Source organism: Octopus bimaculoides, chromosome 13 (assembly GCF_001194135.2).
Source record: "Octopus bimaculoides isolate UCB-OBI-ISO-001 chromosome 13, ASM119413v2, whole genome shotgun sequence".
NCBI classification, from domain to species: Eukaryota; Metazoa; Mollusca; class Cephalopoda; order Octopoda; family Octopodidae; genus Octopus; species Octopus bimaculoides.
In genome coordinates, this window is record NC_068993.1 from 59,454,150 (window position 1) to 59,468,005 (window position 13,856).

General features: G+C 34.9%; 4 protein-coding genes across 6 annotated transcripts in view; all 4 read right to left on the reverse strand.

Moving 5' to 3' along the window:
• Window positions 1-1,017, reverse strand: part of LOC106867225 (zinc finger protein 678) — an 8,613-nt gene extending 7,596 nt beyond the window's left edge. Inside the window, exon 1 of one of the 2 annotated variants that reach the window (XM_052972515.1) lies at window positions 506-1,017. The gene's annotated coding sequence lies outside the window, so the exon portion shown is untranslated. The other variant, XM_014912036.2, reaches the window with a different exon arrangement.
• LOC106867226 (zinc finger protein 271) overlaps window positions 1-5,392 on the reverse strand; it is an 8,541-nt gene extending 3,149 nt beyond the window's left edge. Inside the window, exons 1-2 of the mRNA XM_014912038.2 lie at window positions 4,133-5,392; window positions 2,488-3,323 (exon numbers count right to left, since the gene is read on the reverse strand). Of these exons, the coding sequence (XP_014767524.1) occupies window positions 2,488-3,223 (736 nt within the window). The 5' untranslated portion in view covers window positions 3,224-3,323; window positions 4,133-5,392. The remainder of the gene's footprint in view (window positions 1-2,487; window positions 3,324-4,132) is intronic.
• Window positions 5,393-5,527: 135 nt separating this feature from the next.
• On the reverse strand, window positions 5,528-9,642 carry LOC106867224 (zinc finger protein 271). Its single transcript, XM_014912034.2, has 2 exons — window positions 9,366-9,642; window positions 5,528-7,385 (listed from the first exon to the last, which is right to left on the reverse strand). Exon 2 carries the CDS (start codon window positions 7,096-7,098, stop codon window positions 5,803-5,805), a length of 1,296 nt encoding a protein of 431 aa, XP_014767520.1. The 5' UTR covers window positions 7,099-7,385; window positions 9,366-9,642; the 3' UTR covers window positions 5,528-5,802.
• Window positions 9,643-11,655: 2,013 nt separating this feature from the next.
• The window catches only part of LOC106867223 (zinc finger protein 271), a 3,408-nt gene continuing 1,207 nt past the window's right edge, over window positions 11,656-13,856 (reverse strand). For both annotated transcript variants that reach the window (XM_014912033.2, XM_052972514.1), the window contains exon 2: window positions 11,656-13,716. In XM_014912033.2, coding sequence (XP_014767519.1) covers window positions 11,815-13,257 — 1,443 coding nt within the window. In that variant the 5' untranslated portion in view covers window positions 13,258-13,716 and the 3' untranslated portion in view covers window positions 11,656-11,814. The remainder of the gene's footprint in view (window positions 13,717-13,856) is intronic.

Below are 13,856 nucleotides of genomic sequence, written 5' to 3' on the forward strand. Positions count from 1 at the left end.
ATATATATATATATATATATATATATATATATATATATATAAAAGAAAGAAATGAAATACTGAAAACGGCAGAGTTTCGAAATAGCAATCAGTTTAATTAACAATCAAAATAACAATCAGTACGATTTAGCAATCAAGATAGAAAAGAACACACAATTAGGGGTTAAAATATTAGAAGAGAGAAGACAAAAAACTTTTTTCTGTATCGTAATTCAAAGAATTGGGAGACTTTTCAATTAGTCTTCTTATGTTTTGCTCTTTTCATTCCCGAAGAGGTTTTACGAAAATCTGTTTTGCAAATATTGTAAATAGTTTAAGCATGATAAATACTCACTTCTACTTTTCTTTTATGTATCGTTGACACAGTCGACTAATAGCATGAGAAGAAGATCATCCGAGGAAATCGTTACGGTGGATTGTTTAACGAAGGTGGAGAAATTAAGAAAGACATTGTTTATAATAAATAGAAAGGAAATATGGATTAACTCAGAGATTTATTACTAACCTCAGTTTCGTAGCCATTCCGATAAAAGTACGATTTAACTAGTGTTTTTAGGTAATAAAAAGTAAAGAATAATTAAAACTTAAATGCAATATGACTTCAATCATGGCTTTATCTGGGCTAAACAACTATAGCAGCAATGTTCTTGCCCAGCACTCTAAAGATAGCGACTGAATTCCCTCAAATTACACCGTTTGGTCTTGAACCAGAGGATCTAGTCTTTCTCATTCACAAAATGAGCGCATACTTAATTTAGCTGAGATTGCTTTCAAATTTGGTGTATCGATGCATCTCTGAATTTTGATTACGATCAACCGAATACTTTATCTCGTAAGTTAAAGAATCTGATGTTATTTGGAATTAAATTTGGGAAATTTGGGTAATTTTAGCCAATCAACAGACAGCGTGGCATTAGCAGCTTGTTACCATGACAACAGCACGCTGTGTTGTCTGTATTGCTGTTGTCTATGCTGATTTTTCACACTTGGTTCTTCACACCACGAGTTTCTTTTCATCCACGGGGTTTTGTTTTAATTTTTCTGTGTCTCAGTATATTACATATTTTTCTGTGTTAGTATTTTTACCTATTTTTCATTTCGGATATCTTTGGGACTCATTGACTCAGCTGGATTTATGATTTCACGAGGTTAATTCTGTTCATAAAAATTTAAATTAGAAGTATCTTTTGAACCGTTAGCTTCACATTTCAACAGCTTAACTGAAATTTAGCCCACATAACAGGAACTGAGAGGGATATCGTGGAACAAAGAAACTGTGGGTTTTTTTTTTTTTTTTTCTTCACAGAGTTTACTTCTGTTTTTACATTAAAAATGAAAATGATGGAAAATGCAGTACATTTCCATCATTTGATGCTCTATTATATCTGCAATGGTAAAAAAAAGATATATGTAGTTTATGGAGTTAGTGCTCTGTCAGGCAGCAAGTTAAATATGTTGGCAGACAGGAACCACTCATGGTGTAGGTATGGTCATATATCCTGCCATAACTTCTGTCCAAAGCCATACCGTGACCATGCTACACATGACAGAGCAACGTATTCAACAGCAACGGGTGACTGTAAAAGTTTGTGCAAAGGTTTGAAATAACGTTGATTCAAAATTGAAACAGATAATATTTAATATAAAACACTGTCAAAACTTTGAAGAAAATGGTAAAAATCAAATTAGAAAATGTGCAACCTTCATCATACATAGATCAAGTTAGTGAATTCTATGCGTAATTTAGAGCTAAAATTAGTAAAAGACTTGATTGGATGTTCCAAATATAAAAGAAGAGAAAAATGATTTAAGAGTAAACAAGTTTTATTTAGATTTCAAATCCTTACAAATATCCACAAAGATTGGTGCAGCCAGAACTCTGAAATTTGAGATTTTCACTTGAAATGACAAAATGCATGAGATAATGTGGTCCACCACATTGTAGCACTGACAATGGCCATAAAAACATTGTTGGGGTTAATTCAAAGATTACTCCACACATTTTGTATTTAAGTAAAGTTTAATATTACAATGATACTTGCAAATTAAAATTTAGTTCTGCAAAAAAGTCATTAAGGAATCATATTATAAATAAAATTATAGATATTACCAACAACAGAGTTAGTCCCTTGAGGGAATAAATACAAGAATACACCTGAATGCACATACTATACATATCAAAATAGATATACAATCCATTTATCTTGTTATAATGATGAAATACTGTAGCTTATGGCTTGTATATACTTATTTAGCATCACACATTGATATGAATATAAACATATATAATACTTTTTAGATGATTACTACAAATATCAGTGACCTGGTTTGTCTCCTTTCAAAATACAAACGTGACTGGTTGAGAGAATGACATAGTTTTATACATTTGTGCTTAGTCAACTGATTACTGTGAGAGAATGATTTACCACAGTTGTCACAGTGATATTTCTCTGGTATGAACACGTTTATGTACAGTTACAGCAGTACTTTTGGAAAAGGATTTACCACAGATATCACAATGATAGGGTTTTTCTCCAGTATGAATACGTTTATGTCCCTTTAAGATGTAACTTTGATTAAATGCTTTACCACAAATATCACAATGAAATGGTCTTTCTCCAGTGTGAGTGCGCTTGTGGGTAGTTAACTGATAATTTCGAGGGTATGATTTACCACAGGTATCACACTGATATGGGTTCTCACCTGTATGAATGTGTTTGTGGGCAATTAATTCAGCATTTCGAGAGAATGATTTGTCACAGATATCACAGTGATAGGGCTTTTCTCCTGTATGAATGCGTTTGTGCTTAATTAACTGGTTATTTTGATTGAATGATTTACCACAGAAATCACATTGGTATGGTTTTTCTCCAGTATGAATGCGTTTGTGATCAGTTAAGTTAGTACTTTTAGCGAATGACTTACTGCACATATCACACTGATATGGTTTCTCTCCTGTGTGAATACGTCTGTGTGTAGTTAAAATATCTTTACGAGTGAATGATTGACCACAAATATCACATTCATATGGTTTCTCTCCTGTATGGACACGTTTGTGAATAGTTAGCTCACCAGTTCGAGAGAATGCTTTACCACAGATATCACAGTGATATGGTTTCTCTCCTGTATGAATACGTACATGAGTAGTAAGATGACCTTTCGTAGTCAATGACTTTTCACAAATATCACACTGATACAAAGTCTTTCCTGAGTTTTTTGCCATTTTGTAAAGACAAAAAAACAACCTTTGTCTTCAAAAAATTATAGATATTGATGATGCTTCTGATGCAAAATAATTTTTTGATACCAGTCTCATCAAGGACCTGAAATAATAGAGAAACAGTATAAGATATAAAGAATAATTAAACTGTAGAGAATCACCAAAAATTCACATTTCTATGGTGATAAATTGTAGAATACAACTGAACTTATCAAGAGTATCACATTATTTCAAACATAACAGAGCAGAGATATACATATAATAGAGATACATATCATATCATGCCACAGAAAAGAAATGTCTCCTTGTCTTAATAGTTGGAAGCAAGGGTCACTATCAAGGAAACAACATCATTTGTTTCTAGTCCTCCATAAACACATGGCTGGTTAAGGGAAATATATAAGTGAGGGTTGGTGACAGGAAAGGGGCTGTGAAAAAATCTGTCCAAAAGAATAATGTCTATATAATCATGGAAAGGTGAGCAATGATACAGTGAGCAGGGCAGCGAGGACAAGATTGAGGAGTGAGATATAAGCATAGAGCACAGTTTCGAAATAGCAATCAGCACTTCATCGGGAAAGAAAAGAAGATGCAATTGGGGATGAAAATAGGTACTACTTAAATACAGAGGTCCAGACGCATCTCTAACCCTAACCCCCCTACGAATGTGCACTGTAAAAACATATCGTTACATAGATGCATCGGGACCTCTGTATTTAAGAAGTAGTGCCCGAAAATATTAGAGAAAAAAAAAATTAAATTTTTGGATAAATCTTTTCTATATCGTAATTCAAAGAATTGAGAGACTTTTCAATTAGTATTCTTGTGTTGTGCTCTTTGCCTTCTCGAAAAGGTATTCCGAAAACCTGTTTGCAAAATATTTTATATTGTTTAAGCACGAGAAATACTCACTTCTACCTTTTTCTTTTTAATGTATCGTTGACCCTGTCGACTAATTGTATGACATCTTACGTGGAAATCGTTGCGGTTGATTGCTTGACGGGAGGAGATAAATCAGAGACTTATTGCTAACCACAGTTTCGTAGCCATTCCGATTAAAGTACGATTTCACCAGCGCTGTTAATCTTTCTAGAAATAGCAGCTGAATTTCCCTCAAATTACACCGTTCAGTCTTGAACCAGAGGACTATATTCCAATTTCAGTATAAGTACCGCCGAAGTTAATGTGCTAAATAGAAGATTATATTCGATAAAAGTTCGTAACATTTTTCAATTGATGGTGTTTAAACAGTGCAGGCGCAATGGCCCAGTGGTTAGGGCAGCAGACTCGCGGTTTCGATTCCCAGACAGGGCGTTGTGAGTGTTTATTGAGCGAAAAACACTGAAAGTTCCACGAGGCTCCGGCGGGGGGAGGTGGCGAACCCTGCTGTACTCTTCCACCACAACTTTCTCTCACTCTTTCTTCCTGTTTCTGTTGTGCCTGTAATTCAAAGGGTCAGCCTTGTCACACTGTGTCACGCTGAATATCCCCGAGAACTACGTTAAGGGTACACGTGTCTGCGGAGTGCTCAGCCACTTGCACGTTGATTTCACGAGCAGGCTGTTCCGTTGATTGAATCAACTGGAACCCTCAACGTCGTAATTCTATAATATCAGGTTGCCAAATTCCCGTTTTTACATCTATTTTAATCTTAACTTTTTATCAATAATTTTAACTGAGGAGCTGCCCAGACTCCATGTTTGTTTTGGTTTCGTTTCTGTTTGGATATCCTTCCTAACACTTTACAGAGCGAGTCCCAATGTTTGTAGATCCTTTCTCACCACATCTTCTTGGATCTACTCCTTCCATGTTTCTTCTACAATTAGAGATCGGTACCTCTTAATGCATTACATGACCATACCAGTGCAGTCTTCTCTTGCATACATCTAATGCCTTGTATACCCAGTTTTTTTTCCCAAATCACTTATATTTTGTCATACATGCACGTTGACAATACCAAAAATCAAATATCAAAAAAACACAGAGAATCCGAGCATTGATCCTGGTACTTCTTACATGCTGAGTGCTCTACCATCTGAGCTAATTCCCACAAAACACTCATTTTTTTTTTTTTTTCTAATTGGCATTTCATCATCATATAATGGAATGCCAATTAAGATGATGGAACTGGCATTCCATCATCATCTGAAAAGAGATAAATTTTGTTCAAACTTGGGAAATAATAAATGAAAATTGTACAGGAAGAAAAGAGCTACAAATAAACAAGAAAACATTATGATAAAAATATTTTTCATGTTAATTGAAAGAATACAGGAAAGAAATGAACAAATTTATCCAACAACTTAATAGTATGATGAAATACTGTATTTTATTTGTTTCTTTTTATTATTATTTAGGGTCACAATTGTTTATCAATGCAAAGAGTTAAGAGATTTTTTTAGTCTCCCACCTCTCAGAACGAAGTTCTTTCTCTCATGTAAACTTACAGACGTGAATAGCCAAATTATCAGATGGAGAGAAAGATTTACCACAGATATTACAGTAATATGATTTTTCCCCATGTGAAAACATTTGTGCTTAGCTAATAGCTTAATGTAGGAGAATGATTTTCCACAGATATATCATGGATATGGCTTTTCTCCTGTATGAATACGTTTGTGAACAGTTACAGTAGCACTTTGGGAAAAAGATTTACCACAGATATCACAATGATATGGCTTTTCTCTAGTATGAACACGTTTGTGAACAGTTACAGCAGTATGTTGAGAGAATGCTTTACCACAGATATCACAATGATATGGTTTTTCTCCTGTATGAATGCGTAGATGGCTTACCAAGGAATTACGTATAGTAAACGATTTACCACAGATATCACAATGATATGGTTTTTCTCCAGTATGAATACGTTTGTGATCAGTCAATGAATGATTTGTGGACAATGCTTTACCACAGATATCACAATGATATAGTTTTTCTCCAGTATGAATACGTTTGTGATCAGTCAAGGTCTTACTTTGAGAGAATGATTTACCACAGACATCACAATGATATGGTTTTTCACCAGTATGAATATTTTTATGTCTTCTTAAATCGTTACTACGAATAAACGCTTTATTACAGATATCACAATGATATGGTTTTTCTCCGGTGTGAATACGTTTGTGACCAGTTAAGGAAATATTGTGTAAGAATGCTTTACCACAGATATCACAATTAAATCGTTTTTCTTGAGTATGAATGCGTTTGTGTCCAGCTAAGTTAGTACTTCGAGAAAATGATTTACCACAGATATCACAATGAAATGGTTTTTCTCCAGTGTGAGTACGTTTATGTCCAGTCAAGGCACTATTTTGAAGGAATGATCTACCACAGATATCACATTGATAAGGTTTTTCTCCTGTATGAACATATTTGTGAGCAGTTAACTCATCATTTCGAGAGAATGATTTGTCACAGATATTACAGTGATATGGCTTTTCTCCTGTATGAATACGCTTGTGTTTAATTAGCTGATTGCTTTGATTGAATGATTTACTACAGAAATCGCACTTAAATGGTTTTTCTCCAGTATGAATGCGTTTGTGATCGGTCAGGTTAGTACTATTGGGAAATGACTTACTACACATATCACACTGGTAAGGTTTCTCTCCTGTGTGAATACGTTTGTGTATAGTTAAAACATCATTACGAGTGAAGGATCTGCCACAGATATCACACTGATATGGTTTCTCTCCTGTATGAACACGAACATGAATTGTTAAGTCACTATTTCGATAGAAAGATTTACCACAGATACTACAGTGATATGGTTTCTCCCCTGTATGAAGACGTATATGAATAGTTAGATAATATTTTGAAGCAAACGACTTTTTACAGATATCACATTCATATGAAGATTTTGCTAATTTTTTCGCCATCTCTTGTTTAACTCATTAAACAATAACTTTTCTTCTCACACGATGATATGTATGTCTCTTGCTCTACTTACAATGCAAAACGATATTGTATTCATTGCAGACAGTGAATTATACAAGTGTTGCTAATAATCTCACACAGAAGAAACCTTTCACCATAATTCACAAGATTTAGATAAACAGTCATATTTGTTCTGCATAACATTGTCCTTCAGTCATGAAAGAATGGTAAATATTGATGACACTTCAGATATAAAAAAAATTCTTTTATGCAAGCTTCAGTAAGGACCCTGAAATAGCAAAGAAAAACAGTATAAGATACAGAGGATAATTAAACTGTATAAATTTATTTCGTTTCTTTAATGACAAATTACATGTATTTGCTCAACTCATGGCAGTCCAACTGTTCTTTGTCGGTTGCACTAAAGCTATCATCAGTAGCACACCATTCTTCATTTCCTCTTCCCATGGTATCAAAATATCCTCCTCTATCCGAGAACCCCTCTCTTTTCAAGGTGAGTTTGTCTTTGCAAAAGTACTCCACTGTCCATTGTCTGCTGTCAAACCAGCCCTTCTCTTCAATCTCTTTGAAGGCAACCTGTTGCACCTACCAGCCTCCTTCCTCTGCTCCATATTCACAACACTGCCAACCAATCATGTCCCTTTCCATGTCAATACTGTCCAGTATCTCATGGAATGCAATCACTTGTAGCTTCATCAATGCTCCTTGTACTTACAGCTCAATTTCACTGAGACCCCTGCATTTAACCTCCCTACCATCCACTCCACTGAGGTTACTTTTCCCACTCCAGCTCTCAACCATTTTTATGGTTACCAGGTTTGTTGTTGCAACCCATATTGACCAGGGCTTGCACCCATCAGCAACAAAAGGTGTGCCTCTAATAGGGTGTTGGGGGAGTTACAAGCACAGCAGTTCCCTTTTTCTATTTCCCTGTCTGCAATAGCGTGCCATTTGGCAGGTGCTGGTCATGTCCATAAGACATCACTTCAAGTTTCAGTTCCTAACAGTCTGACCACGTGCAGACCCTGACACCTAAAGCATTGTCTCTTAAAAGTCCATCTCACTATTTGCCACCTGCCTCTTCATCCTACCGGTGTCTGCTGTCACCACTGCTGCAATACCACATGCATTGTTCTGTGTCAACACTTACACTTTATCTTCTTAGTCACCCTGGCAGCTGCAGCAACCTCACTGAGATACGATCAGGGAATTCAGTCACAGAAGCCAGCTTCACAGGTAAACCCAGATAGCCCACTTAATCTCCTGATTATTGAGTATATTGATTTATACCAGTACAAATATGAAGAAAATTGACTTATAGTTTGTCAGAATATCTGAAAAAAGAACAGAAAAAAAAATTTCACAGAAGACCAATGGAGTCCAGTTGGACCCCAATCACCATATTTTATGCTATAACATCCATATGACTGGAAATTTTTAACTCAAAATTTGTATGTGTATACATAAACTATTGACAATAAAAATCAGATTTAATTATAATTTTCTTCTTGGGTAACTTCCTTCTTTTGAAAGTATGAAACCGGTTCAGGAAAATACACACTTCAAAATAATGAAAAGAGTAACTGTGACAGAACAGTTACGGTTAATATTCGAAAATAGAAAAAAAAACAGGAGAAAAATGACAAAAATGAGGTGGTACAGGTTGACATTCAAAAATCTAGCAACCTCCGGACCTGAGGAGTGCCGGATTTTGTATGGTTATATATCGTATGTTTCACAAATGGTTCGCACAGACATGCAGCTAAGTCTTTTTAGCATTTCCATTTTCTCTGCGATCGACAACGCACGATGTTTACATTTTACGCCACCTCTTTTCTCTGCTGAATCCAATAATGGGACTATACAGCAACAAATAAATGATAAAACGAGAAGGAATGGGCGTCAAAACATAAACGGCGCCCCCAGAAAACAATTGTGTACCAACAAGGTAGATTTGAAAATGCGATCCAAAATTCATGTCGGAAATCTGAAGGAATTGGATTTTCGAATGTCAACTATACAAACGTTCAGAAAATGGGCACTTAAAGAAAAAGGAAATTAAAAGAATTGAAATCTGAGATAGCAACAGAAGAGATCGCAAATGAATAAAACAAAATCGGATTCAGAGTGAAAAATGACATCAATAAACCGAAATTGAAGACTTCACTTAATTTTAAAATTTCAAAATCTGTGGCAGCAACAGAAGAGATCTGCGAGCCGAAAGCAGCAAAAATAAGAATGCCCTAACCTGGGAAGAAGACATGTAGCTTCGCGCACACTACACCAGCCACTGGCCAGAAATTGGCATCCCTTTGAAATTCCCTCCACGCGTCCGATCAACGTTCAAAGTCTTCTTCAGGAGAGAGGAGAGAGAGAGAGAGACGACTCAAAGACAGCAGTTCTTCGACTGAGATGATTTCCCTTCTCTTCCGGTCATGACGTCACTTTTTTTTCGTCCGCTCCAGCCTGAGATCTCTCTCTCTCTCTCTTTCTCTGCTCTTTAACAGAATTTCTATTCAGATCAGGAAGAGCCGGAAAATATACCTCTTACCATTCTCACGGTACGGTAACGATGCTACAAGCCTGCATCCTGTCTGGAAACATTCCAATTAAGTTATAATAATAAATATGTAAACATTTAAATGGGTGGAGATGGAGTATATGTAATCTGGGTATACCCCGCCTCCGTAAAAAAAATTAATAAATAAGGGGGGGAAAGGTTCAGATTACATATAGTCCATCTCTACCTTTAAATGAATACATTTCTATTTAATAAGCAACTTTCATGAAATTTCATATTGGTTTTTTTTCGATACTATTCAAGAAGATCGGTCCTGGTGCGCGCATTCGCGTACTTGCGCAGCCGCGCTAGCTAGTCGTGACTAATCGATCCTACAGCGACTATCTAGCGCGAATGCGCAAAACATGCATGAGGATTTTTTTCTAAACAAAGTAAATAATTATTTTAAAACAAAGTAAATAATACTTTGTGTAAAAAAATTATTTACTTTGTTTAGAAAAGAATCCTCATTGGATCGACTAGTTACGACTAGCTAGGGCGGATGCGCGGGTACGCGCACTGGGAGCACTCATCTTGAATAGTACCGGTTTTTCTAGTGATAATCAAGTATTTATAAACCTGTTTTTGAATTGAATTTACTCTCGCATTGTTTAGTCTGTTTTATTAATGCGAGTTTATGCACCTAAAAGCGAATAATCATCGTGATTAAAAACTGTTTAGCAATGCAGAATTTTATAAGATGCCGAAAATAAAAGGGGAAAAAAACGAAATTCCATTTTATTACCGATAGCTATCCCAAAAGTTACCCACTCCCCATTTTTTTTTTTTTCTTTTCTAGAATTACTGTGTTTGAGACAAAGGAAATTACGATTCTGATAGAAATTTTGGCGGACTATCGTAGAATGTAGGGAAAAAATGCCCCTTTTTCTTTACCACGAAGAAATAAGAGTTATTCCGAAACCCTAACCCTAACCACTATAAATACACATTTCTATTATCTTTATATTCTCTTTGATAAATTCGACTGACATGAGAAAATTCTTTGCCGGAAACGGTTATGGTAGTTGCCAGACGGAAGTAACAATATCTAGACAAATATTATTATAATAAATATAGAAGGAAGTATTATAAGACAACAGCGTAGTAGAAGAGGTTAGGAAGGTAGAGGAGGAGGATGAAATATTATGAATAAATAAATTAAGAGTAGTTAAAAGAGATGTATTCGTTTTCGCTGCCAGCATCAATTCAGCACGAATTGATTTTATATTCAGTGTAATGGTACACTTTTAATGGCTAATGAATGACGTGGAAATAATTTTCGCTATAAATCAATGAATAAAGAGTTAAAAGCAATTAAGAAAAAGACAAGATAGGATGAAATGTTTCTGAGAAATTTTTAAAAAGAAATCTCAAAAATCGCTTAACAAAGAATTACTTAAAGTTTAATTAACTTCAAAAAAATCCTCAAAGAAAATATTTCTAGATCAATTTACAAAATCTCAAAAAATACTAAGTTTCAGTTGGCCTTAAATCATGCACCAGAGGAGGATGTGGGTTTGTACTTGCAAGAGAAGAGTGTTATACTCTAAAGAAAATTATGCAAAATCCACTAGTAGATTCACATGGATGAGCTCATTCAATCAATTCTCATTTGAATTAAATATGTCATCCAGAACACAAATGGCTTTTGTGGTTGGATTTCCCCTCTTTGAAGAATGGAAACTATTTCTGTGAAGTTCTTTCAGTAATAGTGTCTTTTCAGTACACACCACAAATGTCTTGAATGGCTCAGGCAGCTTTGGAGTCTTAATTGAATGCAAATAAAAGTAGAAATTAAAAACACTTTTTTTTTTTCTAATTGGCATTTCATCATCATATAATGGAATGCCAATTAGGATGATGGAACTGGCATTCCATCATCATCTGAAAAGAGATAAATTTTGTTCAAACTTGGGAAATAATAAATGAAAATTGTACAGGAAGAAAAGAGCTACATATAAACAAGAAAACATTATGATAAAAATATTTTTCATGTTAATTGAAAGAATACAGGAAAGAAATGAACAAATTTATCCAGCAACTTAATAGTATGATGAAATACTGTACTTTGTTTCTTTTTATTATTTTTAGTCTCTCACCTATCACAGTCACAAATATCAGAATGAAGTTCTTTCTCTCATGTAAGCTTACAGATGTGAACAGCTAAATCACCAGGTTGAGAGAAGGATTTAGCACAGATATTGCAGTAATATAGTTTTTCCCCCATATGAATACATTTGTGCTTAGTTAATAGCTTACTGTAGGAGAATGATTTTCCACAGATCTCACAATGATATGGTTTTTCTCCAGTATGAATACGCTTGTGAACAGTTACAGCAGTACTTTGGGAGAAGGATTTACCACAGATATCACAAAATGGATTTTCTTCAGTATGAATGCGCTTGTGCTCAGCTAAGGAATTACTTCGCGAGAATGATTTACCACACACATCACAATGAAATGGTTTGTCTCCGGTATGAATGCGTTTGTGATCAGTCAAGGAATTACTTCGAGAAAATGATTTACCACAGATATCACAATTATATGGCTTCTCTCCTGTATGAATACGTTTATGTACAGTTACAGCAGTACTTTGAGAGAATGATTTACCACAGATGTCACAATGATATGGTTTTTCTCCAGTATGAATACGTTTATGACCACTCAAGGAATTATTTCTAGAGAATGATTTACCACAGATATCACACTGATATGGTGTTTCTCCAGTATGAATACGTTTGTGATAAGTTAAAGCATTACTCTGTGTGAACGATTTACCACAGATATCACAATGATATGGTTTTTCTCCAGAATGAATGTTTTTATGTCCCTTTAAATCTTTACTTCGAATGAATGATTTACCACAGATATCACAGCGATATGGTCTTTCTCTGGTATGAATAAGTTTGTGTATTGTCACAGCAGTACTCTGTGAGAATGCTTTCCCACAAACATCACAATGAAATCGTTTTTCTCCAGTATGAATACGCTTGTGTCCAGTCAAGGCACTATTTTGAAGGAATGATTTACCACAGATATCACATTGATATGGTTTTTCTCCTGTATGAACGTGTTTGTGAGCAGTTAACTCATCGTTTCGAGAGAATGATTTGTCACAGACATCACAGTGATAAGGTTTTTCTCCTGTATGAATACGTTTGTGTTTAATTAGCTGATTGCTTTGATTGAATGATTTACCACAGAAATCACAATGATATGGCTTTTCTCCAGTATGAATGCGTTTATGATCAGTTAAGTTAGTACTTCTGGAGAATGATTTACTGCACATATCACATTGATATGGTTTCTCTCCTGTGTGAATACGTTTGTGTGTAGTTAAAATATCTTTACGGGTGAATGATTGACCACAGATATCACATTGATATGGTTTCTCTCCTGTATGAACACGTTTATGAATAGTTAACTCACCACTTCGATAGAAAGTTTTGCTACAGACACCACAGTGATATGGTCTCTCTCCTGTATGAATACGTATGTGAGAAGTTAGATTACCTTTTGAAGCTAAAGACTTTTTACATATACTGCACTCATACGAAGCTTTGTCTAAGGTTTTTGCCATCTCTTCAGGAAAAAAATATCAATCTTTTAACTTATATAATAACTTTTCTTTTCTCACCACAAGATATGAATATTTATTTTGTTTTCCTTCCTATGATTTATTTCTAACAAAAATTCTTTGTGCTATATATCTGCTAACTGTGATCTATACTGCAAAGTCCTTTATAAATTAATCTATTTACAATGCAAATTATTATGTACTCATTCCAGACAGAAGTAGGTGTCTTGTAGTAAATGAGAGACTTGGCGATGTCGGTCAGCAAGGGACAGGTAGGGGAGAGAATGTTGCAAATAATCTCACCCAGAAGAAACCTTTCAGCATAATTCACAAGACTTATATAAACATGGTTATATTTGTTCTGCATAACATCGTCCTTGAGTCTTGAAAAGATAGTAAATATTGATGATGTTTCTGATATGAAAACACTTTTTTTTTTATATGCCAGCTTCAGTAAGGATCCTGAAATAATAAGAAAAGCAGTATAAGATAAAAAGGATAATTTATTTCGTTTCTGTAATGATAAATTGCAGAAGTGAACCTTGACCAGAACTATATAACAAGTGCTTCAGAATATGGAATATTATGATATGACGAAATAT

Excerpts from the sequence above, each read along its gene's own strand:
- LOC106867224 (XM_014912034.2), bottom strand. The coding sequence starts at position 7,098 with ATGGCGAAAAAATTAGCAAAATCTTCATATGAATGTGATATCTGTAAA.